Raw genomic sequence first — 27462 nt, 5'->3', positions numbered from 1 at the left:
TCTCCACACCTGGAGCTGGTCTCCAGGACTTGCTTTTAAGTCCCCTGAGGGAAGAGAGCAGGGACAGTAAAATTGGTCCTTACAGTATATCTTGATTTTGGTACTAATTACATTGGTGTAAACATTTGTCAAACTTTGAACTAAATACTTAAAATGAGAGTCTTTTATTATATGTAAATTTTATCTCAATAAATTTCATTTTTGAATAATGCTACTATGAATATTCATGAATGTATCTGCTGGCACAAAAATACAGAAGTTTCTCTGGTATACACACTGAGTAAAATTGCTGGGTATTGAGAATGTACATCTTTGATTTTTCTAGAAAAATGTCAAATCATTATATGAAGTGACTGTACCAATTAATACTCTAATGTGTGATGTATGAAACTTCCCACTGACATACATCTTGGCCAAGGCTTTTCAAGTTTTTCCAGTTCAGTGAGCATTAAACAGAATCTTATCATGGTTTAAAGGTGTATTTTCTTCTTTTTTTTCTACTTTTCCATTTTTTCTGTTAGGTTGTCTTTTTTTAAGATTGTATTTTTTTGAAAGTGGGAGAGGGAGAAGCGGACTCCCCACTGAGCAGAAAGCCAGATGCAGGGCTCAATTCCAGAGCCCCGAGATCATGACCCAAACCAAGGGCAGATGTTTAACCAACTGAGCCACCAAGGAGCCCTGTTTGTCTTTTTCTTATTACTGTTTAGGAGTTCTTTAAGTTTTCTGCTTCAAATTTTAAGAAGTTGAGGCACCTGTGTGGCTCAGTGGTTAAAGCCTCTGTCTTCGGCTCAGGTCATGGTCCCAGGATACTGGGATGGAGCCCCACATCAGACTCTCTGCTCAGCGGGGAGCTTGCTTCCTCCTCTCTTCTCTGTCTGCCTCTCTGCCTGCTTGGGATCTCTCTCTGTCAAATAAATGCATAAAATCTTTTAAAAAATAAAATAAAATAAAATTTTAAGAAGTTCCTTGTTTTCTTAATATTTTTTAAAACATTTTATTAATTTATTAGAGAGAGAGCACGCGCACATGCGTGTATGTAAGAAGGGGCATGGGCAGAGGGAGAGGTGAATGGAAAAGGAGAGAATCTCAACCAGACTCCAGGGCTGAGCACAGAGGCTGACACAGGGTTTGATTTCACAGCCATGAGATCATGACCTGAGCTGAAACCGAGAGTCAGGCACTTAATCAACGGAGCCACCTAGGTGCTCCAAGAAATTCTTTTATTATTTTATCAAGATATCATCTCATAGATTATACTTTATCAATTTATTTTCTTTATGATCTCTTAAAAGAAGTTCTTAATTTGAATGCAGCAAAGCTATCAATCATTTCTTTACAATTTGTGTTTGGGGACTTATTTAAGGAATCTGACTCCCTTAAAGTTAAAAAGATCTTTTAGAAGTTTTAAAATTTTGCCCTTTACATTTATCATTTATGTTCTTTTCTTTCTTTCTCTCTCTCTCTTTTTTTTTTTTTTTTTTTTTTTTTTTTTTTTTTTTTTTTTTTTTTGAGAGGGAGAGAGAATGTGAGTGGAGAGGGGTAGAGCGAGAGGGAGAGAGAATCTTTTTTTTTTTTTTCCTGCTTGGTCAGCTTATTCTTTTTTTTTTTTTTATAAACATATATTTTTATCCCCAGGGGTACAGGTCTGTGAATCGCCAGGTTTACACACTTCACAGCACTCACCAAAGCACATACCCTCCCCAGTGTCCATAACCCCACCCCCCTTCTCTCAACCTCCCTCCCCCCAGCAACCCTCAGTTTGTTTTGTGAAGTTAAGAGTCACTTATGGTTTGTCTCCCAGGGAGAGAGAATCTTAAGCAGGCTCCACACCCAGCCCAGAACTCAACATGGGCTCCATCTCCCGACCCTGAGATCAGAACCTAAGCCAAAATCAAGAGTCAGATGCTTAACTGACTGAGGCACCCAGACATCCATGTATGTTCTTCATCTATCTGGAACTGGGTACAGAGTGGTACCCAGTTAACTGGGTACAGTTAAGCCACATTAATTTTTCCACATGTGATAATCAATTGCACTAGCATTTATTGGGTAGTCTATCTTTTCCTCACTACTTAGAAAGATGCTGCTACCATATATCAAATACCCATAAATATATGAGTGTGTATCTGAGATCTGCTTTTTTCCATCAGTCCATTCTTCTATCTTGGCAAAGATATTGTACTGACTTAATTACTTTTGCTTTGTAAAAGCTTTTATATCTGATAGGAAAATCCCCTCCCCTTGTTCATCTCCTTTAGGAGTGTCTTAGCTATTCTTGGGCCTTTACTCTTTTTATTTTCTTTTTTTATTTAATTTCTTTTCAGTATAACAGAATTCATTGTTTATGCACCACACCCAGTGCTCCCTGCAACACATGCCCTCCATAATACCCACCACCTGGCTCCCCTGACCTCCCACCCCCTGCCCCTTCAAAACCCTCAGATTGTTTGTCAGAGTCCATAGTCTCTCATAGTTCATCTCCCCTTCCAATTTCCCTCAACTCCCTTCTCCTCTCCATCTCCCCATGTTCTCCGTGTTATTTCTTATGCTCCACAAATAAGTGAAACCATATGATAGTTGACTCTCTCTACTTGACTTATTTCACTCAGCACAATCTCTTCCTGTCCCGTCCATGTTGATACAAAAATTGGGTATTCATCCTTTCTGATGGAGGCGTATTACTCCATAGTGTATATGGACCACATCTTCCTTATCCATTTGTCCCTTGAAGGGCATCGTGGTTCTTTCCACTGTTTGGCGACTGTGGCCATATCTGCTATGAACATTGGGGTACAGATGGCCCTTCTTTTCACTACATCTGCATCTTTGGGGTAAATACCCAGTAGTGCAATTGCAGGGTCATAGGGAAGCTCTATTTTTAATTTCTTGAGGAAATCTCCACACTGTTCTCCAAATTGGTTGCACCAACTTGCATTCCCACCAACACTGTAAGAGGGTTCCCCTTTCTCCACATCCTCTCCAACACACATTGTTTCCTATCTTGCTAGTTTTGTCTTGGCCCTTTACTCTTTCCAACAAATTTTAGAATCAGCTTGTTTAAGTTCAGTGAAGAACCTAGTTGTGATTGTGACTTGAATCTTGAAATTCCCTGGAGAAGAAAGATAAAATACTGAATTTCTCTTATCACTTTTTTCTTCTTTTTTTCCCCCTATTTATATGGAGTTTCTTTGATATCTTTTAATGAAATTTTCTAATTCTCTCCATGATAGTCTCATATAGCTTCTGTTAGATTTCCTCTTATGTATCTTACTTTTGTTGCTAGTGCAAACAGTATCTTTTAAGGAATATGTTTTCAGCTTTTTAGTGGTATATGGAAATACAAATAACTTTTGAATATCAGTTTTATTTTTTACCACTCTATAAATGTCCTTTTTAACTTTTATCTCTTATAAACATTTTGGGCTTTCCATGCAGATATCCAAAGCAAGTATAAATAATAACAACTTTATTTCTTGACTTCCAATCCTTATACCTTTATTTCTTGTACTTGTTTCAAGATTTCATTTGTTTGGGAGAGAGAAAGAGCACACACGTGTGAAAGCAGAGGGAGGAATGGGGGAGAGGAAGTGGGAGGGGAAAGAATCTCGAGCAGACTTCCCACTGAGTGCAGAGCCTGAAGTGGGCTTTGATCTCACAACCCTGAGATCAAGACGTAAGCCAAAACCAAGAGTCAGACACCCAACTGACTGAGCCACCCAGGCTCAGTTTTCTTTTACTTACTTTTCTTACTCCACTGCCAGGACCCCCAGTACCTCAACAAATAGAGATGTTGAGAGAGGTCATCCTTGCTGGTTCTCAATCTTAAGTGTATTTATAATGTCTCATCACTGAAATAATAGGTCATATAATCATTTTTGGAGGACCTGTATCACTTTAAGGAAGTTCTCTTCTATTCCTACTTTGCTAAGAGTTTTTCATTATAAGGGCTGCTGAATATAATTGAACGTTCATTCAAAAACTTTGAGATGATTATGTGGTCTTCTTCTTTAATCTGTTAATACAGTGAATTATATTATTAGATTTTTCTAGTGCTAACTCATCTTGCATTCCAGGTATAAATCTGGTTTGATCAATTTACACACCTTTATATATATATTCGATCACCTTTATCCAATTAGATTCTTAATATTTTGTTTAATTTTTTGTTTGTTTGTTTATGTAGGCTCCAACCTTAGCATGGAGCCCAATGCAGGGCTTGAATTCATGACCCCCAGATCAAGAACTGAGCTGAAATCAAGAGTCTGACGCTTAACTAACTGAGCCACACAGGTACTGCCCCATTTTTTTTTTAATCTGTTTATAAATGAGATTGGTCTGTAGGTTTTCTTTTTTGTTCCATTTTGGTTAGGTTTGGGTACCAAGATAAGCTAGACTTAAAAAATAAACTGGGAAACATTCTCATTCCTTTTTTTTTTTTTTTAAGGATTTCATTTATTTATTTTAGAGAGAAGGAGATAGTGGCAGAGGTAACGAGAGAGTATAAGCAGGGAGAAAAGAGAGCTAAGCAGGGAGCCTGACAAAGAGCTTGACCTCAAGACCGTGAGATAATGACCTGAGCCAAAGGCAGACACTTAAACAACTGAGCCACCCAGGTGTCCCAATACTCCCATGTTTCTGTCTCCTAAAAGGATTTATTATAAAATTGCATTTATCTATTTAATCTATTTCCTGAAAGTTTGGCAGAACATGCATGTAAAATTATTGAAGCCTCGTGTTTCTTTCAGGGCATATTAAACCATGAGCTGAATTTCTTTAACTGTTGTACAACTCTTCAGTTTTCCATTTTTTCCTGAGTAGGTTTGGGTAAGTTATATTTTTGTATAAATATGTCCTTAATGTTTTAGATTTATTGACTTAAAGTTAATTCATAATAATCTCTATTACATTTTAAATTTCTACTATATCCTTTTCCAGTCTTAACATTACTTACTTGTCCCTGCTCATTCTTTGATTATTCAATTTTAATAGACAGAATAATGGCCTCTTAAAAATCTCCACATCCTAGTTTCCAAAACCTGTGAATATGTTACATTACATGCCAAAGAGAAATTAAGGCAGGAAATGGAATGAAGGTAGCTAATGTACTTACCTTAAAATAGGGAAATTATTGGGGTGTCTGGAGGGCTCAGTTTGTTAAGTGTCCCACTCTTGATTTCGGCTCAGGTCCTGATCTCAGGGTCCTGGGGTCGGGCCCCTGTCAGGTTCCACGCTCATTGGGGAGTCTGCTGAAGGACTTTCTCTCCTTCTCCCTCCATCCCTCCCTCCTCTCTCTAAATTAAATAAATAAATCTTTAAAAAATTTTTTTAATAGGGAAATTATTTTTGATTGTCCAAGGGCCTAATATAATCACAAATGCAGAAGAGGGAGGCAAAAGAATGTGTGTCAGGTAACACAATGTACAAAGACCCAACAGGCCATCACTGGCTTTGAAGTTGGAAGGAAGACCCAAACTGGGGCATGCAGGCAGCTTCCAGAAGCTGGAAACGACAACAAAATGGATTCTCACCTACAGCTCCTGAAAGGAATGCTATTTTTATACAGCATTTTAGTTCTCTCTTGTTTTTTCACCGACACACAAATTAGTAGTTATTTTTACCATATGCAGTTAATATTTTCAAGATTTTAATTGAACACATGCTTTTAATTGTTGAGGGTCTTTTCCCTGCTATTTCTTGCATCTCTAGCCTCCCTTCTAGGATCATAGTTTTTCTCCTGAAGTTAAATCTCTATAAATTCCTTCACTGAAGATTTGCTGATTGTAATCTCACTATTTCTGCTCATATGAAGATGTACACCTCACCATTTCCAGCTTGACATTAATTTTACCTCAGTACTTTCCACTGGCCTCTGAATTTCATTGTTGTTTACAGGAAATGAGTTGCTAGGCTAATTCTTGTTCCTTTGAAGACAATCAGTCATTATCTCTGGTTATTTTTAAGAGCTCTTTAGTTTTCATGTTCTATGGAATTTCATATTTATTCTGTTTGGGACTTGTTGGGTTTCCTGAATCTGAAGATTTATGTGTTGCATCATTTTCGTAGAATTCTCAGTCCCATTCTCTTCAAACTGTCTTTTCTTCATTCTGTCTCTTCTTTCCTTTGGTAGCTTCAGTTAGAGATCTCTCCCTTTGTTCTCTATGTCTCTTAACCTCTGTTTCATATTTTCTCTTTCTCTTTCTTTCTGTGCTGTGTTCTCATCTCATTAGTTTATTCAGATCTATATTCCCATTCATTAACTCACTTTCTATGGTGTCTGATCTGTTTATTCCATTCCTTGTGTTTCTACTTTATGTTATTATATTTTCATAATTAGAATTTTGAGTTGATTCTTTTTCAAATTTACCTGATTACATATTTTTTGAAAGGTTTTATTTATGTATTTGACAGAGAGAGTGAGAGAGCACGAATTGGGGGTGGGACATGGCAAGCAGAGGAAACAGGAGAAGCAGGCTCCCAGCTGCACAGGAGAGCCAGTGTAGGGCTCAACCCCTGGGATCATTACCTGAGTTGAAGACAGACACTTAACCAACTGAGCCACCGAGGTGTCCCTGACTGATTATATTTTTTAAATTTAATTTAATTTTAAATTCCAGTATAGTTAAACACAGTGTTATATTGGTTTCCAGTGCACAGTATAGTGATCTATAAACCTGCCTGATTATTTTTAATAGTTTTGTTTCTTACTCATACTTTTTGATACTATTTTTATTGAAACAAGCTAAATACTTACTTTATATTTTATATCTCATAATCCCTATCTGAATTCTTTAAAGATCTGATTCTGCTTTTTTGTCTCTAACGATTCTCATCTGTTAAGTCTTTGTGTTTTATGATTTTTGGTAGTAAATCATGTTCCTCAGAATTTTGATCAGGAAATTATTTGAGTTCTGGTTTGAAAACATTTTCCCCCAGAGAGGATTGGTATTTATCTCTGCTTGGTGTCTAATAGCACATTATCTCAAAACCACTTTAAATTAGATTTCTTGGTGTGGTTTAAAAAAAAAAAAAAGGAACCCTTTATACACTGTTGGCATGTAAATTTGTCCACCCACTGTGGAAAACAATGTGGAGGATCCTCAAAAAATTAAAAATAGATTATATCATTCAGCAATTCCACTTTAGGGAAGATACCCAAAGGAAATGAAAACGGACTCAGAGATATCTGCACTCCCATGTTTGTCACAGTATTATACACAATAGCCAAGGTATGGAAACAACCCAAGTGAGCATCAATGGGTGAATGAATAAAGAAGATGTGTTACATATACACAATGGAATATTACTCACTTATGAGAAAGGAGAATATCCTGATATTTGTAACAACATGGATGCACTTGAACACATTATACTAAGCAAGATAAGATAGAGAAAGATAATTACTGTATGATATAATTTATATGTGAAGTCTAAAAATGTCAAATGGAAGAGAGGGAAAATGAGAAGGGGGACTCTAGGCTCATCTCATCTCATGAACACAACTAGATAAGTATCAGATCATCCTATGACCCCAGAAATCAACCTGAAGACTGACAGAACAAACTCCACGACTAAAGAGAGAGAAGAAGCAGAGACATGGCTTAGGGGAGAAATGGATCGTGGATGTTGTGGAGGGGAGGAAGCCGTGGTCATAGAGAAGAGCAAGAGAGAGAGGAGCACACCAGGGAATGTTCAAGGAGAATGATTCGCTAAAGTGATGGGCTTGGAAAATGAGAGGGGCTAATTTCATGAGTTCTTGCAACCAGGAGAGCTTAAAGCCTAGAGCCTGAAATGCCAGGAAGCTTGACTGAGCTAGACCCTGGAGGACATTGCCCTGCTTTTGGAAGGAAGCCAGGCAAACATTCTTGGAGCAGCAGGAAGGGAGCAAATGGCATGGAAACAGTAGTCTGAAGAGTGCCTGGGGCACCGAGTGGGGAGATTATTTGCTCTTCTCAGAGCATGTCCCTGAGAGGCAATCTTCATGAAGACTCCTCTCAGGGAACAAAGGAGCTGGCTGGTGCCATTTCCCTTCCCAGCCCGTCCACATAGACTCAGAGCCACCAGCAGGAGGCAATACATTACCGACACTAGCTGCCTAACTCGCTTGCACCAAGTCCCACACACCTGCCCTCTGGCCAGACTGCCCTTCTCAGTCAAGCTTGCCTCAGTCCCAGCTCAGTAAGCCTCTCACTGGAAAGACCAGCACAAACTCCTGCTCACACCACATCTCCTGACCTGCGAATTCTGCAGGGTCTCAGTTCCGGTGGAAGTGATATCAGGTCTCATTTCACAGGCAGATCAGAGCACTGGTTAAAATTCACCACATTCAGGCCAAGGACGAAACACTGCCCATAGCAGGTAAAGAGAGCCTCTAAAGATGACTAGCCTGAAGAATAGAGCAACCAAAATACAACAGCAGGGTGTATGCAGTGCACATCAGAGACACTTCCTGAAGGACCAGGCCCTGGACACTACATAACCTCTTATTCATATAGCCATTATCTCCAGGAGCAGGAAACATACTGTCTATTAAAACACAGAAGAAGGCAGAGACTTGGACAAAATGCCTAGATGGAGGAATTTTTCCCAAATGAAAGAACAAGATAAGGCCACAGCAAGAGAACTAAGTGAAACAGATATAAGCAACATGGCTGATGGAGAATTTAAAGCAACAACCATAAGAATACTCATTGAGCTTGAGAAAAAAATAGAAGGGGCACCTGGGTGGCTCAGAGGGTTAAGCCTCTGCCCTCAGCACAGGTCATGATCTCAGGGTCCTGGGATTGAACCCCACATTGGGCTCTCTGCTCTGCGGGGAGCCTGCTTCCCCCCCACCACCCTCTGCCTGCCTCTCTGCCTCTCTTTCTCTGTCAAATAAATTAATAAAATCTTTTTAAAAAAATAGAAGACATCAATGAGACCCTTATCACAGAGATGAAAGAATTAAGAAAGAATCAATCAGAGATGAAGAATGCAATAAAAAAGATTGGAAACACGTTTGATGCAATGAGCAGCAGGCTGGAGGAAGCAGAGGAATGAATTAGTGACCTAGAAAACAAAATTATGGAAAATAATGAAGTTGAACAAAAGAGAAAAAGACAACTTATACAACAGAGAATAGACTTAGAGAACTCAATGACTCTATCAAACATAGTAACATTCATATTATAGAAGTTGCAAGAGAAAAAGAGAGAGAAAGGGGGGCAGAAAATTTATTGGAGGAAATAATAGCTGAAAACTTCTCTAATCCAGGGAAGAAAAGAGACATCCAGATCCAAGGGCACAGAGAACTCCCATCAGAATCAACAAAAGAGGGGTGCCTAGAGGGCTCAGTTGACTAACTATTGCCTTTGGCTCAGGCCATAATCTCAGGTCCTGGAATCGAGCCCCATGAATCTGCTTTTCCCTCTTTTGCTGGTCCCCTCCCCACCCCGACTCATGCATGCTCTCTCTTTCTCTCTCTCAAATAAATAAATAAAATTTTTAAAACTAACAAGAGCAGGCCAACACCAAGACATATTATAATTATAGTAATAAAGAAACAATCTTAAAAGCAGCAAGACAGGGCACCTGGGTGGCTCAGTGGGTAAAGCCTCTGCCTTCTGCTCAAGTCATGATCTCAGGGTCCTGGGATTGAGGCCCACATTGGGCTCTCTGCTCAATAGGGAGCCTGCTTCCCCCCTTCTCTCTGCCTGCCTCTCTGCCTACTTGTGATCTCCCCCTCTCTGTCAAATAAATAAATAAAATCTAAAAAAAAAAAGGGGGGGGCAGCAAGACAGAAGGAGTCCTTAATTTACAAGAGAACATCCATAAGGCTAGCTGGAGATTTCTCAACATAAACCTGGCAAGCCAGAAGGGAGTGGCATATACTCAAAGTGCTGAATGGGAAAAACCTGCAGCCAAGAACACTCCAGCCAGCAAAGCTATCACTCAAAATAAAAAGGAGAGATAGTTTCCCAGATAGAAAAAGCTAAGGGGGTTTGTGCTCACTAAACCAGCCCTGCAAGAGACATTGACGAGGACTCTTGGAGTGCAAAGGAGAGATGAAAAGTGACAAGAAATGATCAGAGAAAATCTCCAGTATCAACAACAAAACAATAATTACTTTGAATGTATCTATCAATAATTACTTTGAATGTCAATGGACTAAATGCTCCAATCAAAAGACAGGCTGTCAGAATGAATAAACAAACAAAAAGACCCATCTATATGCTGGCCATAAGAGATTCATTTTATTCATTTATTTTATTTATTTATTTAAGAAAGGGAGAATGAGAAGGAAAAGCAGACTTTCCACTGAACAGGGAGCCCTAGGCAGGGCTCGATCTCAGGACCTGGGACCATGACCTGAGCTGAAGGCAGATGTTTAACAACTGAATCACCCACGAGACTTATTTTAGACCTAAGGACACCTACAGATTGAAAATGAGGGGGATGGAGAAACATTTGTCATGCAAATAGATGTCAAACACTCCAGTTAAAAGACATACAGTGTCAGAATGGACTAAAAAAAAAAAAAAAAACCAAGACCCATCTCTATGGTGCCTACAAGAGACTCATTTTAGACTGAAAGACACCTGCAGATGGCAAGTAAGGGAGATGGAGAAATATTTCTTATGCAAATGGATGTCAAAAGAAAGCTGGAGTAGCAATACTTATATTGGACAAACTAGACTTTAAAACAAAGGCTTGTAACAAGAGTAAAGAAGAGCACTATATTGTAATGAAGGGGACAAGCGAACAAAAAGATCTAACAATAGTGAATATGCATTCAACATGGGAATATCCAAATATATAAAACAGTTAATAACAAACTTAAAGGAATAATCAGTAGTAATACAGTAATGGTAGTGAATTTTAACGTCCCACTTGCATCAATGGACAGATCATCTAAATGGAAAATGGACAAAGAAACAATGGCTTTAAATGACACACTGGACCAGATGGATTGAACAGATATATTCAGAGCATTCCATCCTAAAAACAAGAGTGTACATTCTTTTCAAGTGCACATGGAACATTCTCTGGAATAGGTCATATAGTGGGTCACAAAACAGACATCAACAAATACAAAAGGACTGAAATCATACCAGGCCTCTTTTCTCATCACAATGCTATGAAACTAGAAGTCAACCAAAAGAAAAAACTCGGAAAGACCACGAATACATGGAGGTTAAGCAAAATGCTACTAAACAATGAATGGGTCAACCAGGAAATCAAAGAAGAAATCTATTAATGAGCACTGGGTGTTGGATGTAAGGGATGAATCCCTGAATTCTACTCCAGTAACTAATATTGCCCTGTGTTAATTAACCAAAATTTAAATTAAAAAAAGAAAACAAAGAATAAATTTTCAAAAGACACAAAAACAAATAAAAATGAAAATAAATGGCCCAAAACCTTTGGGATACAGCACAAGCAGTCCTAAGAGGGAAGTATAGAGCAATACAGGCCTACTTCAGGAAGCAAGAAAAATGTGGAATAAACAACTTAACCTTACACCTAAAGAAGCTAGAAAAAGAGCAACAAACAAAGCCTAAGGCCAGGTGGAAGGAAATAGTAAAGATTAGGACAGAGATAAATGATCTAGAAACTAAAAAAAACAATAGAACAGATTGTTGTTCTGTTCTTATCTAAGCCAGATTTATCAAAAAGAAAGGAGAAAGGACCCAAATAAAACGTCACAGATGGTGGGTGCCTGGGTAGTTCAGTTGTTAAGCATCTGCCTTTGGCTTAGGTCATGATCCCAGGGTCCTGAGATTGAGCCTGGCATCGGACTCCTTGCTCAGCAGGGAGCCTGCTTCTCCCTCTCCCAATCCCCCTGCTTGTGTTCCTTCTCTTGCTGTGTCTCTCTCTGTCAAATAAATAAAGTCTTTTAAAAATAAAATCACAAATGAGAGAGGAGAAATAACAACCAACACCACAGAAATATAAGCAATTATAAGCGAATATTATGAAAAACTATATGCCAAAAAATCGGACAACCTGGAAGAAATTAATAAATTCCAGGAAACACATAAATTACCAAAACTGAAACAGGAGGAAATAGAAAAACTTGAACCGATTGATAACAAGTAAAGAAGTTGAATCGGTAACAAAAAAAATTCCAATAAATAAAAGTCCAGAGCCAGCTGGCTTCACAGGTGAATTCTACCAAACATTTAAGGAAAAGTTAATACCCATTCTTCTCCGACTATTCCAGAAAATAGAAAAGGAAGGAAAGCTTCTAAATTCATTCTACAAGGCCAGCATTACCCTGATACCTTAACCAGATTAAGACTCCTCTAAAAAAGACCACTATAACCAATATCCCTGATGAATGTGGATGCAAAAATTCTCAATAAAACACTAACAAATTACATTCAATAGTACATTATTAAAAATCATCACGATCAAGTGGGATTATTCCTGGGTTGCAAGGGTGGTTCAATATTCTCAAATTAATCAATGTGATATATCTCAATAATAAGAGAAAGGAAAAGAACCATATGATCATTTCAATAGATGCAGAAAAAGCATCTGACAAAGTACAATACCTATTCATGATAAAAACCCTCCACACAGTAGGTTTGGAGGGAACATACCTCAATATAATAAGGGCATATGCAAAAGCTAACATCATCCTTTATGGAGAAAACCTGAGAGGCTTTCAGGAACCTGAGAAAGATGTCCACTCTCACCACTTTTATTCAACATACTGCTGAAAGTTCTAGCCTCAGCAATCAGACAACAAAAAGAAATAAAAGGCACTAACATTGGTAAAGAAAAAATAAAATTTCCACTATTTGCAGAGGACACAATACTATGTACAAAAAATCTGAAAGACTCCAAAAAACTGCTGGAACAGTTCAACAAATTGAGTTGAAATAAAATATCAGCTCAATAAAATTGAGTTGAAATAAAATAAAGTTGCAGGATGTACGCCAATTAAGCAGCAGAAAGAGAAATTAAGGAATCAATCCCACTTACAATTGCACCAAAAACAGTAAGATACCTAGGGATAAACCTAACCCAAGAGGTGTAAGAGCTGTACTCTGAAAACTGATGAAAGAAATTGAAGATGACACAATGAAATGACACACAAGACATTTCATGCTCATGAATTAGAAGAACGAATATTGCTAAAATGTCTGTCCTACCCAAAGTAATCTACACATGTAATGCAGTCCCTATTAAAATACCAACAGCATTTTGCTGTTCAATTGTTCAACAAACAATCCTAAAATTTGTAGACCCCAAAATAAAGACCCCAAATAACCAAAGCAACCTTGAAAAAGGAAAACAAAGCTGGGGGCATCACAATTCCAGACTTCAAGTCATATTACAAAACAAGTTGTAGTGATCAAAACAGTATGATACTGGCACAGAAACAGACCCGTAGATCCATGGAACAGAATAGAAAACCCAGAAATGAACCCACAACTACATGGTCAGTTTGTCTTTGACAAAGAAGGAAGGAATATCCAATGGGAAAAAGGCTCTTCAACAAGCGGTGTTGGGAAACCTGGACGGCAACATGCTAAAAGTGAAAATGGACCACTTTCTTATACCATACACAAAATGGATTAAAGACCTAAGTGTGGGGCATGAGACCATAAAAGTCCTAGAGGCAGTAACCTCTTTGACATCAGTCATAGCAGTTTCTTTCTAGATGTGTCTCCTGAGGCAAGGGAAACAAAAGCAAAAAGAAATTGTTGGGACTTCATCCAAATAAAAAGCTTCTGCCAAGTGAAGAGAATATTTAATGAAATTAAAACTCAACACTCCAAAAATGAATAATCCAAAAAAAAAAAAAAAAAGTAGGCAGAAGGGGTGCCTGGGTGGCTCAGTGGGTTAAGACTGCCTTTGGCTCAAGCCATGATCTCAGGGTCTTGGGATCGAGCCCCAAGTTGAGCTCTCTGCTCAGCAGGGAATCTGCTTCTCCTTCTCCCTCTGACTGCCTCTCTGCCTGCTTGTGATCTCTCTCTTTCTCTCTCTCTCTCTATCTCCGTGTCAAATAAATAAATAAAATCTTTTTTAAAAAAAGTAAAAAGTCATATGTCAAATTTATCCAAGAAAACAAAAACAAAAATTAATTCTTGGATTGGGCTTGTCACATGTCATAGGCCATAAGCATTAATAGCCAAATTATGGCCCAGTTCACGTCCACAAACTCTCAAGGGCAATTTTTTCCTGTCTCTCTCCAGGGCCCAGATGGAGACAGACACACTTCCTCACAGCCAGGCAAGTTTTTTCCCCAGATTACTCATTACTTCTTCACAAAGCATGTCACATTTTATGTCCCAGCCTTAAGCTTCGGCTTCTGTCCCCCAATGTGTGACCCATGAAACAGAGACTCTAGGCCACCAGGAATTGATAGATGTTTCTCGGGTCACCAACCTGTTCACTCTTGCTTACCCATCTGAATTCATAATTTCTAACCTTTTCCACCTTTGAGTAGTTTTCTTACTTTCCTAGTACTTCAACTATGTATTTTGTTGTTGTTGTCTTTAATGTTTTATCTCACATTTTTAGATGTTTTGTGCCAAAGTGTTTTTCAAGATAATGACCACAAGAACAGAAGTTTCAACTCTCTGTTGACCTTCAAAAATAAGGGAGAATTTACAACAAAACCTTTATTGTTTGACAGGCACTACGTGTTCCAGAAACTATGGTATGTCAAGTCATATTTTCCCAATACCTAGGCTATTTCTCTGTTAGTGAGTTGTCAAGAAGGAGCATGGATTATTTCAGACATTACATATTCTAAGTGTTACTGCTTAAGTATATGAAATGGGAACTGAAGAAAAGAAAATGAGAAATTTTTACTACTAGAAACAACTACTTTGGCAATGCATTTGGTGGTGTCTTATAAAACTAAGCTATTCTACTACAAGACAGTTACCAGATAGAAATGAAAACATATTTTCAAACAAAGAGTTGTACAAGAATGTTCATAGCAGCATATTTATAATGACCAAAATCTGGAAACAACCCAGTGGCCAAAGGGACAAATGTGACGTATTTGTATAAGGGACCATTTAGCGATAAATAGAAAGGAGCTACTGATACACTTCATAACATGGGTGAATCCCAAAAACATTATGCTAAAAAGTTAGACCAAAAATAAACACTGTATGATGATTCCATCCGTATAAAAAATAAGAAGGGATAAAACAAAACTATGGTGACATAGGTCAAAAGTTGCCTTGGGGAGAGGAGGAGATCTGACAGAAAATAGCAAAAGGAATCTTCTGGGAGTGAGGAAAATCTGTATTTTGTATGGCGCTGTAATTACAGAGGTGTGGACAATTGTCAAAATTTATAAAATCGAACAATTAAGATCTTTGTATTTTATTGTAAGTTGTGCCTTTAAAAAAATATAGCCAAACTAAACATAGCACAGCCAATGGTTGCTGTGTATCCTTCATCATTACTGGATATTTTGTATCATAATTCAGCAATTTAAAAAGATTAGCTGCCAGGAGAGAAAAAAGCCTGTGGCTTAGGTGCTTAATTTACAGAAATATTTGTTAACATACATTGTTTTCCTTTGGTCAAAGTCTCCTCTTTAGCAACTACCATAGACTCACAAAGTATCAATTTCAATAGCAAAAACAAATAATTTTATTTCTATTTGGGGTTCAGTAATTGAAGGGAAAGGGTAAAAGTATATCATGTTGCAAATGAATGATATATCCATGATGTTAACCAGATAAGGAATAGGGGAGTCTGGACAGGATATGGATTTATTCACAGAACATGTGGGAAAGACCATTTTTTTTTTTTAAGATTTTGTTTATTTACTTTGGGGGGAAGAGAGAGAGAGAGAGAGAGAGAGAGAGCGAGCATGAGCAGGGGAGAGGCAGAGAGATAAGCAGTCTCCCCACTGAGCAAGGAGCTAAAGGCAGGGCTCAATCCCAGGACCCTAAAAATTCTTGGTGGGCGGTAGAATTTTGTTTCAAAAATACAAGGTGGGGATAACAATGCCTGGTCAGCCTAAATCAGAAGACGGTTATAAGGGTCAGCTAAGAAGTGCTTCCTTTCAGAGTGTTTCCTTTTTGTTTCCAGTACAATATGACTCAGAAAATTCCCTCAATCAACAAATACTCAGTGAGTGCCTCCTAATGTGACAACTTCTGTCCTAAGCGCTTAAAACATGACCAACATAAACAAAAACCTCATTTTCAGTGTGCTTACATTCTACTTGGAGAAATTGGACAACAAAAAGTATACACAATAAATAAGCAAGTTATATAGGGTATAAGTACTATGGGAAAAAAGAAGTATATATGGAAAAAGAGAAGTATAGAGGGGTAAGATATATTATCACATTACTGTTTTAAAGAAAGTTGTTTTTTCTATAAAAACAGAAAAGATATACAGAGAGAGCATTTATCTACCAATACAGTGATACAAGCTGGTAGAAAGCATCCCAAGCTAGGGTGGGTATAGAACCTAATAGAGAAGAGAAGAAAACCAGTTCAGCCAAAACAGTGGAAAATAGTATCCTCAGCAGTATCTTTTTTTTTTTTTGCCAATAACTAATGTATGAAATATACATGTAAACAGACTGTGTTGATTAGTAGCCATTTTCATGTTACAAAGGTTCAGAAAATCCCATAAAAAATAAAACGTTACAAAGAAGTAAATCTATCCATCTAGTTTTATTCCTTCTCTGAATATTTTCCGGAAAGTCTCTCTTGAGAATGATGCTTCACCATGAAGGGGTTGACATATTTAATGCATCAAAATGAGTGATATGTCAAAGCACTTGGTATAGTACCTCATATATGTGTAAGTGTTTATTAAGTTTTAAAAAAAAATTTAGGAGCACCTGGGTGGCCCAGTCGGTTAAGCACCTGACTCTTGATTTTGGCTCAGGTCAGGATCTCTGGGTCATGATATTGAGCCCCACAGCAGGCTCCACACTCGGCACGGAGTCTGCTTAAGATTCTTTCTCTCTCTGCCTGTATGTGCGTGCTCTCTCTCTCCCCACCGCCAAATAAATAAATAAATAAATCTCTTTTTAAAAATTTAATACCTGGGGTACCTGGGTGGCTCAGTGGGTTAGCCTCTGCCTTCGGCTCAGGTCATGGTCTCGGGATCCTGGGATCGAGCCCCGAAACGGACTCTCTGCTACGCAAGGAGCCTGCTTCGCCCTCTCTCTCTCTACCTGCCTCTCTGCCTGTGACCTCTGTCTGTCAAATGAATAAATAAAATCTTAAAAAAAAATTTTTAATACCCATTAGTCTCTTTCCTAGGCCATATTGGGGATTACTGATTAAGTTGCTTTTTTCTTTTTTTTTTCTTTTCTCAATTGGAATCATTTTTAGTATTTAAATATAAAAAGTGAGCACTTAGTTTTTTCTTTCTAAGACAGACACACGGGTTTCTCGTAGCCAAAATGGGCAGCAGGAATGAGCTCCTCTTCTGTCCTCCACAGTCCCCATCCCATGGTCAAAACCACTGCTCGGCCCTCCCTCCTTTCTGGCATAGAAGTTCACAGCGGCTGCTTTACACCCCCGCTGCAACACATTACTATTTCATATTGTGAGCATGTCCCTTCTCCCCAGCAGGTTTAGATAGATCAATGTGCCAAAGTTAAAAAAAAAAAATCCAAATAATTAGTTCCAACACTACTGAATTTTCAAACTTGTCCCACCAAGCCCAGTCAAAGAGCAGTCGGCATCTAGATCTTTCCAGGAAGTGAAGAGAGAGCCCCTGGCGTTCCTCCTGAGAGCCCTGGGTTAGGCCCTAGAAGCATCTGCTGCTGTCGCAGTTCTTGCTGCTCTTGCACTTGTAGCTTCTCAGTCTCAAAGACAACAGAAGAACTAGGAGCGTGAAGGAAGTAGTCCCAACCCACACGGCTGCCCTGGAAAACCTGCACATTTTCTGAGCCACAAAGAGGGAGAGATCCAAAGTGGCTCCAGCTGTGGACAGGACCCTCTCTGGGAACATCTCTGTCAGCCCCCACAGTCTCTCAGACAGGGTCTCATCTAGTTCCTCATCCTGCTCATCCAGCTCCTCCTCAGTCTTCTCAGAATGGCCTTTCGGAAGCCATTGGTCCAGGGACAGGGGCACCCCAGGGCCGCTGGCAGAGGCGGCCATCACTGATGGACTTTCTAATGAGCCAGTCAATAAGAGGGAAATAACGTGCCGTTTTTAAGAAGGAAGATAACCCTTTCAGGCAAATGGGTTGCAGCGATCCTTGATAACACTGTTCTTTATCATACAGATAAAGAAAGTTAAGGCATACAGAGCTTAATATACTTTAGGGTTTATCCTATAGTCCCTAAGTCAAGTTCCTTTATCCATTGTTTTCTTAAAGTTCACTGCCCCCTCATACTACCATTTCCCTCAGAAAGTGCTCAATGCAAGGGGGAAATTAAAGCTGGTAAACACAGTTTGTGTTAGTTTGGTTCTTAAATATAAGTGAGGAAGTCGAACAGCTAGATAAAATTAGGTTTCAGGTGTGTTTATGGCTGCTACCCGTCTCGCATTGCCACGGACGGTCAGTAAGACACTTGTAGAACTCACTACAGTTTCTGGTTTCAAGATTGTCTGAGGGACGCCTGGGTGGCTCAGTTGGTTAAGCAGCTGCCTTCGGCTCAGGTCATGATCCCAGCGTCCTGGGATCGAGTCCCACATCGGGCTCCTTGCTCCGCAGGGAGCCTGCTTCTCCCTCTGCCTCTGCCTTCCACTCTGTCTGTCTGTGCTCGCTCTCACTCTCTCTCTCTCTGACAAATAAATAAATAAAATATTAAAAAAAAAAAAAAAGATTGTCTGAGATATTGAGATGAGTACATTTTCTCTGAAAATTAGTAATAATCGCTTGTCTTAGAAAGTGCTTCTGCAAGCAGGTTAAGGAGGAATATTAGCTGATGGCTGGAACTCTGACAGTGATTCCTCTTTGCAACAAAAAAGGGAAGGAACATCCTCCCCAGACAGGCTCGGAAGCAATTTTTATGTCCCCATCACACCTCTTTTACATTGCTGTTTTAGTAATGATTTTAATTATTTACCAACCAGGCATCCCCTTGACTGAAAACTTGAAGAATTGCCTTTCGTTTTTTGTAGCCCCGGGTTCCTGGCTATTCATTCCCATTTCAGTACACTTGCCGAAGTGAGCACAGGTAGACGTTACTTGTAAGTATAAATAAATAAATAAATAAATAATCTGTGAGAGCCCCCTTTTTAAGAAGCATTGATTTATTTATTTGACACACAGAGAGAAACAGCAAGAAAGGGAACGAAGCAGGCGGAGTGGGAGAGAGAGAAGCAGGCTTCCCTCTGAGCAGGGAGCCCAATGTGGGGCTCGATCCCAGGATCCTAGGATCATGACCTTAGCCAAAGGCAGATGCTTAACCACTGAGCCACCCAGGCACCCCCAGATTTCTATTTGTTAACCAGATCTTGCTCTCTTAACACTGCAAGTCCAAGAAAAGTTTGGTGAGGTCTTCTGTTTGGGGTCAATCCAGGCTCCCTTAATTGCAAGGAGCTCTGAATCAAAATATATCCATTCCTTTTTCTAGCTCCATTATCTACATGTAACATAAGTGTATCAATTCATGACTCCAACTATTGGCTCTCAGTATAAGCTGCCTTTCAAGTAAACTGAAAGTATTAAAATAGTTTCTCTTGCCGGTATATGTGCTCAGTGCGAACTCATTAAAAGTCCAAAACACTGCTGAAGAAGTTCCTCTTCCTCAGTAAAGTTAGACTCGAGAGCTTAGACTGTGTAATTATGATAATTGAATATTCTGAGTAATGATTATTCAGAGACTCGGATACATTCTTAATGAAAAAGGATCAAACACGGTTCTCTATTTTTAACTTGGGCCTTCAGAGGGTTTATTATTTTGAAATCAAATCTATTAAACTTTGTGAATACATTATTCCTCATTAAGATTCCTTCTGAATTCATTTGATGTCTGAACGACATGGTATCAGTGAATAATTTATAAGTAAAAATCATTTTACAATATTTATCTTAGAAATTAAAGTGAATAGAATATAAGAAAAAATGGGGGAAAAAACCCACAAGTAACTGATGGGGAGAGTAAAACTATACAGGATAGTCTCAAGGTTAATTTTAGCACTTCCTGAACACTCTTACCTTATCATCTAAATAATTTACAAGGTATTTTATGAAATATGTTAGTTGACAAGTCGTCACGTTTCATGAGGCAACTGTAATTGTGATTAAAAAATTACTGAAAAAAGTGAAGCAATTATGTGACCTTAGTCAAGTCTTTATTAGACTATACAAAATGAGGCTATATGAACTTGTTCCCGGTGACCCACAAACCATTAAAAAATATAAAGTAGTATTATTGCACTATTGCATGTGTAAAATATTCTGCCCAATAATCAACCTTTCCTTAACGGTGGCTCTGTGCAAAATTCCTCCTACCACAAAATGACATTGGGATTAAGATGATGGTTTTTTTTTTTCAAACACTTTTGTTTATTGGCCCCAGGGAGGGTTCCTTTGTAACAAAATTCCCAAATAAATCCATCCCCCTCAAAGAGTCCAAGGAAATACCTATGCTGTTCTTGGGCCAGGAAAAGACAAATGGCCATTTTTAGTCTGAGGAGGCAACATAGGGAGTATTGAGAGCTGATGTAATCATCTTGAAAGTAAGAAGATGAAAATCATTGATGGCTGATTACCCTCAAGGCATCTGCTCAAAAAAGAAAAACTTTTAACATGGTCTGGCGTTCACCAATTCTCATAAAACACTAACCAATAGTTAGCAGTTTAAGAAATCTTTTTTAGGCTGACTACTTGGTTTTCATTAGCTGAACCTAGGTTTTTGGAGGTCAAGGTCAATCTTTATGGCCTACGTTAGATTAACTATTAAATGAGCTTACTCCCCACCACAAAAAGCTTAAAAATCGAAATATGTTATCTCCATTCCAATTCTAACTCTTCTCTTTCTATTTTCACTATGTGGAATCAAGAATTAAAACTACATGTTATAGTTGTTTCACGTAAGCAGCATAACTCCAGAAAACCAAGAAAAATGTGAAAAATTCAATTTTTCACAAAATTGCACTTGGTGTTTATTTTAAAAATATTGTTATCTGGCCACCTAGCGTCACGTATATGCAACAATAATCATCACAGCCAGCCATCAAATGGAAGCTTTTTGCTGATCTTAAACAAATTCATATAACTTTGATGCTAGAATACAGCATTTTCTTTTTTTCTCCTTATTAAATGCTAGGGAGTGCATTTACCATCGAAACAGTCACATTAATATATTTCCAAATCTTTTATTGACCTATAAAAACAGCTGAAATTTAAATTTATTTATTTCCTTATCCTAGGTTTCAACAAACATACACAAGACCCTGAATTATCCACAGTATTAATTTTGTTCCTTTTTACTCTAGTAACAAATCCACAAACACGCACACCTTTTGAAATTTGCACCCATCTCATTTTAATTCTATTTTGAATACTCCTATTTTTCAGAAGGCAGCAGTGAGTTACTTGTGTTAAATGGCTGTGATGGATGGAAATCAAGCATTTTTAACATAATAAATATCACTTGCTTTATAAAAATCATTCCAGAAGCTAAAAGCATACTTAGAACTGTTTCGAAGGAAATGAGTTCAAAGAGCAAAATCATGTGAGAAGATTAATGTAAACTTGATGTTTAAAATCTAGACTCCAGATATTAAAGACATCTCTTCATTTTTCATCTCATGATCGTGTGCCACAATAATTTAGTGCTGGGAATAAGGTTACTGTGCTCTGTAAGAGTCAATTAACATTACAATCTCATTTGCGTAACTTTTTAGACGTAGACCTTCGGCCCATGCAGCGTGTATCTAAAAAGACCTTTCCTGTGACCATTAGCTGTCATGAGTTTTAAGAAATTAGAAAAAGAAAAAATAAATTATAATGATACACTCACCTTTCGGTGTCTTAAAATATTCGGGCAAAAGTAAAATGAACGCGATCACTATTGCCAAAAGTAATTTAAAGAGAGCTGTTTTTGTCATGTCTCTTCACATGACACGGTGTGTTCCTGTCCAGGACATGGGTGGCATGTCTCTTCCTGCTTTGGGTTTCATCTCTGCAGTACTTTAAGTTTATGCAATTTGCTTCATACTCACTTCCTTTTGGGTAAGACTTAAAAAAAAAAAAAAAAAAAAAAAGAGGGTTTGAACAGAGACGTCTTCATTCTGAGTCACTTTCCATTATGAAAACTACTGTCTAAGAAGTAAGATACTTTCAAACTATCTTCTAAACAAGAAATACTAAAAAAAAAAAAATCTCAAGAAGCAAAGGGGTCTTGTCCTCATCCAGAATTGAAGCTAATTTCCCACGTTTATCAGTCTGTAGGAGTAAATATAAACCCACAATATACACGCCAAAAACAAACGATGGAGGTCAGTCACGTCCAGTTACTCATTTACTTGTTAAATGATTGTTGGCCCCTTTTAAATGCCAGGCTGAACTGGATTCTGGTGTTCAGGAAAAGAGTGTGTCTATTAGACCGCAAACAGTACAAATGTAAGGATAAATGTAAGGATAAACCAAAATTTCAATTTTACTTTACTACCTTGTATAAAGCAGTGGAATGGGACTCATTATTATTATGCCTATAAACAGTGTGATCATTGTTCCTGAACCCACACTGTCCATTCCCGTTTCAAAAAATGATCTTTCATTATGATAATCCCAGTGAAGTAAAAGACTTTGTCTTAGAAAATAAATGAAGAGTAGGGGAAGTTCAGGGTGAAGAAAGAATATGTGCAAACAAATACTTTCATTCCATTGTTTTTGTTTTCTAGTTAAAAAAACAATGGTAGGGAATATCTCCAATCTTTTTCTACCTGGTCATTCCCTCTGGTACCTCCATCACCCCATGTGTTTCCATTCATCCTATCTGTTCCTACCGACCCAACCCTGGGCTTATGAAAGGTTGGGTGACTGGGGAGTAGGAGGCAGGGAACAAAAGTCCCAATGTGGCTTTGTGATGAGTACAAATTAACTGTCTCGACTCGGATTGGGTGTGGGGATTTGATTGACAGAAGGGAATTGTGGGTCAAGAGACCTTAGAAACTGAATCTAAGAACAGTCAAAATGGGACTAGAACTTCAAACATGAGGCTTATTTTATGAGCAGCATCAAGGATCATTCCAAGGAAGGGAGGAATTGATGAGAGTCATTGCCTGCACAGCATATTGGTCTGAGACATGTTATGTCATATGTCCAGCAGGGTCTTCAGTAAAGATGCTGGTGGAAAGGGGTAAGAGACCCTGTCTTTTAATTCTTTCCTATCTTGTTGGTGTCACTAAGTGACAGTGGACTTCCTACTCCCCCCTTAACCCTGTTTTGATTCCCCGATTTTTATTTACAAATACAAACATTCCAATCATAATTTTACTAATGGAGAAGAAATTGATCAAGAAAAGATTTACTTGATGTTCCATCACTCGGTTAGTTTAATTCCTTGATCAATTTTCTTTAAAAGGGCAGCTAGGGGTGTCTGGGTGGCTCAGTGGGTTAAGCCTCTGCCTTCGGCTCAGGTCATAATCTCAGGGTCTGGGGATCGAGCCCCGCATCAGGCTCTCTGCTCTGCATGGAACCTGTCTCCCCTTCTCTCTCTCTGCCTACTTGTGATCTCTCTCTCTCTCTGTCAAATAAATAAATACTAAAATCTCAAAAAAAAAAAAATAAAAAGGTAGCTGAACCACTTTTTTATTTTTCCACTTTAATTTGATTTCACTGAAATTAGTTTTGTGAGTATCTGTCCTTTTTTATGAATAACAATGCTTTGGTTCATTGATTAATTCTCTTGTTCATCTCAGATTTTATGGGTTTGTGAGTTTTCTTTGTGGTAGTGTTCTTGCAGGCCTCCTTCTTCCTTCCCCACCCCTCCCCCCAACATGGCGTCAGATGGTTGGTTTTATTCTTGAGCATCTGGAAGACAAACTTCCCTGGTAAGCTCCGTGGGCTCCTCTGGAGCTGTGCAAACGGTAGAAGTCAAGAGACCAACCAGGGCAGTGCCTCACTGCTCTGAGGATGTGGGGGAGTCAGGATCTCACACCTGTCCCATAATCCACTTGCTGGACACCAGTGTATCATGTCTGATTGAGCAAATTATGAGAAATATGATATGCCCTGAGATATTTTAGGAATATTCTCCCTTTCCATCAGTGTTCTCCTTCCTTTTGTTTTTCTTTTAATGGTACCATCCCCTTTCAATCAACTGAACACGAAAACTCTGCCGAATAACTTATTTCTAAAGACTTCAGTAGATTTTTAATGGTCCTTAGATAATTCATTTAATGATACTCCAACTGTGTCCTTTAAAAATATTTGTTTATGTAGCACTACAATGTGAATATTCATTTATATAAATCTTTGTGTGAGTCTGATTTATGGCGTGGAATTACTAAGACAAACAGTGCAAAGGTTTTTGGAATTCTTAATTCATATAAACAACTATCTCCCAGAAGAAGTGAGTCAATATAGACACAACCAAGAGTGTATGAGAATGCCCATGTCACGAATGTCAACATTGGCCATTTTAGTCTCTCAACTTTTGTCCATTTAAAAAGGAAAGGAAAACACTTGTTTTAATACTCATTTCTCTGATTGCTGGCAAATCTAAACATTTTTCATATTTGCTGGCAATTTGAATTTCTTATAAATTGGCTGTTCATGTCTCTTACTGGAACATTTGTATCCTTGTTGTTGTTTTATAGGCCTTTTTCTCTACTGGGAATATGTATCCCTTGCCACATATGTTGCAAACATTTCCCTCAGGTTGTCATGTTCCATTTCTTTTTGTATAGGGTGGGTTTTTTCCTCCCTATTTGTGACAGAATATAAAATATGGTAGATTATGGACTTAAAAGGTTTATATTAAGAAACACAATTCTTCCTCATTGTATTTGTAATATTAAATGTAAATATAATATTTACAATAATATAATTATAATTATAATATCAAACACAATTCTTCCTCATTGTAGTCATAATAATTTATATCTTACTAAGGAGTTTACTTTTTTTAAATTAAGATTTTATTTATTTATTTGACACAGAGAGAGAGCCAGAGAGAGAGGGAACAGAAGTTGGGGAGTGGGAGAGGAAGAAGCAGGCTTCCTGCTGAGCAGGGAGGCGGATGCAGGGCTCCATCCCTGGGATCATGGTCTGAGCCGAAGGCAGACACCTAACAGATTGAAACCACCCAGGTGCCCCCAAGCAGTTTACTCTTAAAACAAAATTTACTTGCAGCCTGATTTTGGCTGCCTGGAATGCATAATAACAAACTAAGAAGCCTAGTCATCTTTTTAACAGTGGAAACATCTGACCTTCTAATAAATTGTTAGACAGTTAATACTAATGGTAAAGGACCACAGCTCCATAGTTTTGTTTTATAATTTCCAAAGCTTCTTCATAGATATTAGATTATAAAGGGAGAATCTAAGAACATGAGTACAAATCTGCTATTACCCATGCATTGTGGACTTCTCTCTCCTACCTCAATGAAGAAGTAAGAAATTAATACATCTAGGGCGCCTGGATGGCTCGGTGGGTTAGGCCACTGCCTTCAGCTCAGGTCATGATCTCAGGTCCTTGGGATCGAGCACCGCATCGGGCTCTCTGCTCAGCAGGGAGCCTGCTTCCCTATCTCTCTCTATCTGCCTGCCTCTCCATCTACTTGTGATCTCTGTCTGTCAAATAAATAAATAAAATCTTTTTTTTTTTTTTTTTTAAAGATTTTATTTATTTATTTGACAGACAGAGATCACAAGTAGGGAGAGAGGCACGTAGAGAGAGAGGGAAGCAGGCTCCCTGCTGAGCAGAGAGCCCGATGTGGGACTCGATCCCAGGACCCTGAGATCATGACCTGAGCCGAAGGCAGCGGCTTAATCCACTGAGCCACCCAGGCGCCCTAAATAAATAAAATCTTTAAAAAAAAGAAATTAATACATCTAAAACACAAAAGGGTGTTATTACATTAGTGTTTATCCTCCTTAAGTCTTATACTTCATATCATAGACTCAGGCTCTCAAAGCACTTTAATGTGATCATACATCTAATGAAGGCTAAAACCCTAATAATAATTGTACCCTGTGTGCTAGATACAATTTTTTAACAATTTATACACTTAACCAACTGTGCCACTGGGGCGCCCCAGACCCAAATTTTTAAAATGACAGAATTCTTTATTTCCAGGAGCTTCTTTCTTTGCCCGAGGAAGCAAGAACAACATACTTTTAAAAAATAATAAATAACAGCCTTAAAAAGGATGCGTCAGATTAACTTCTATGTAGTCATCTATTATTATGTGAAATACATACTTGTATATACCTTATGTGAGCAATACATTTTTTATTTCTTTTTTCACTGAAATTACCCTTAATCCTTTCACAATATTGTGTAGAGATATCTTTTGGAGTCAACAAAAACAAGAGCCATGATCAATGTCATTTATTGGCCATTTATCATATGTTCCTGCACAGTACTGAATGTCGTCTATGGATTCTTTTTTTTTTTTTTTTTTTTAAAGATTTTATTTATTTATCAGAGAGAGAGAGGTGGAGAGAGCAAGCACAGGCAGACAGAGTGGCAGGCAGAGGCAGAGGGAGAAGCAGGCCTCCCCGCCGAGCAAGGAGCCCGATGTGGGACTCGATCCCAGGACGCTGGGATCATGACCTGAGCCGAAGGCAGCTGCTTAACCAACTGAGCCACCCAGGCGTCCCTCGTCTATGGATTCTTATATGCACTCCCCCAGCAAATCCCTGAGGGAGTTACTACTGTTATTCTGATTTTACAAGCAAAGACTACTAGGTATTGAAAAGTCAAGAAAGTGGATGCCTGGGTGGCTCATTCGGTTCAGCGTCTGCTTTTGGCTCAGGTCATGATCCTGGAGTCTTTGGATCGAGCCCCACATTGGCCTCCCTGCATATTCAAAAAAAAAAAAAAAAAAAAAGGAAAGAAAGGTCAAGAAAGTGCTCTAAATCACATCTCAACACAAGTAAAGCTCTGGCTTCAAACCTAGAGAGTCTCCCTACAGACTTAATGCTTTCAACCCCTGTGCTATGCCCCCACCCTCAGACTGTGTGAGAACACTTGTCAGGAATTGTCACTTATAAAACAATAATGATAATAACAAAAACAAACACAGCCCTTACCATGTGCCCGGATTTCTCACGGGGAGCACTACCGACATTCTGGGCTGGATAAGTCTGTTTGTAGGGGGGCTGTCCTGTTCTTTGTTGGGCACTTACCAGCAGATGCCAGTAGCAACTCCCTAGCCCAGTGTTGACAAAAACAAAATATCTCCAGACCTTACCAGCTGTTTCCGTGGGGACCAATTAGCTTCCACCTGAGAACCATGGCGCCCAACGCTTCACTTCCATCAAGTCGTTTCATCCCCTGACAACCCTATGAAATCATTATTTCCGTTTTACTCACTTCAGATGAGCTCTATTCCAGGTAATCTCATC

The 27462-nt window shown here is 38.5% G+C and overlaps 1 protein-coding gene and 1 pseudogene across 4 annotated transcripts in view; both read right to left on the bottom strand.

Annotated features, from left to right (window-relative positions):
- Positions 1 to 27261, bottom strand: part of TMEM156 (transmembrane protein 156) — a 56731-nt gene extending 29470 nt beyond the window's left edge. For 2 of the 4 annotated variants that reach the window (XR_009351032.1, XR_009351033.1), the window contains exon 1: positions 21906 to 22310. Coding sequence is in view for 1 of the 4 variants with exons in the window: in XM_059163593.1 (XP_059019576.1) it covers positions 21906 to 21993 (88 nt within the window). In the remaining 3 variants the exon portion in view is untranslated. Of the gene's footprint in view, positions 1 to 20524; positions 20664 to 21905; positions 22311 to 27147 lie in introns of those variants that run through there. The other 2 variants (XM_059163593.1, XM_059163614.1) reach the window with 2 other exon arrangements.
- On the bottom strand, positions 17235 to 18265 carry LOC131824916 (mitochondrial import receptor subunit TOM22 homolog; annotated as a pseudogene).
- Positions 27262 to 27462: the final 201 nt, after the last annotated feature.

Source organism: Mustela lutreola, chromosome 1 (genome assembly GCF_030435805.1).
Source record: "Mustela lutreola isolate mMusLut2 chromosome 1, mMusLut2.pri, whole genome shotgun sequence".
In the NCBI taxonomy this organism is placed as follows: domain Eukaryota; kingdom Metazoa; phylum Chordata; class Mammalia; order Carnivora; family Mustelidae; genus Mustela; species Mustela lutreola.
The sequence above is the reverse complement of the archived record's forward strand: the minus strand, read 5'-3'. Positions and strand labels throughout refer to the sequence as shown.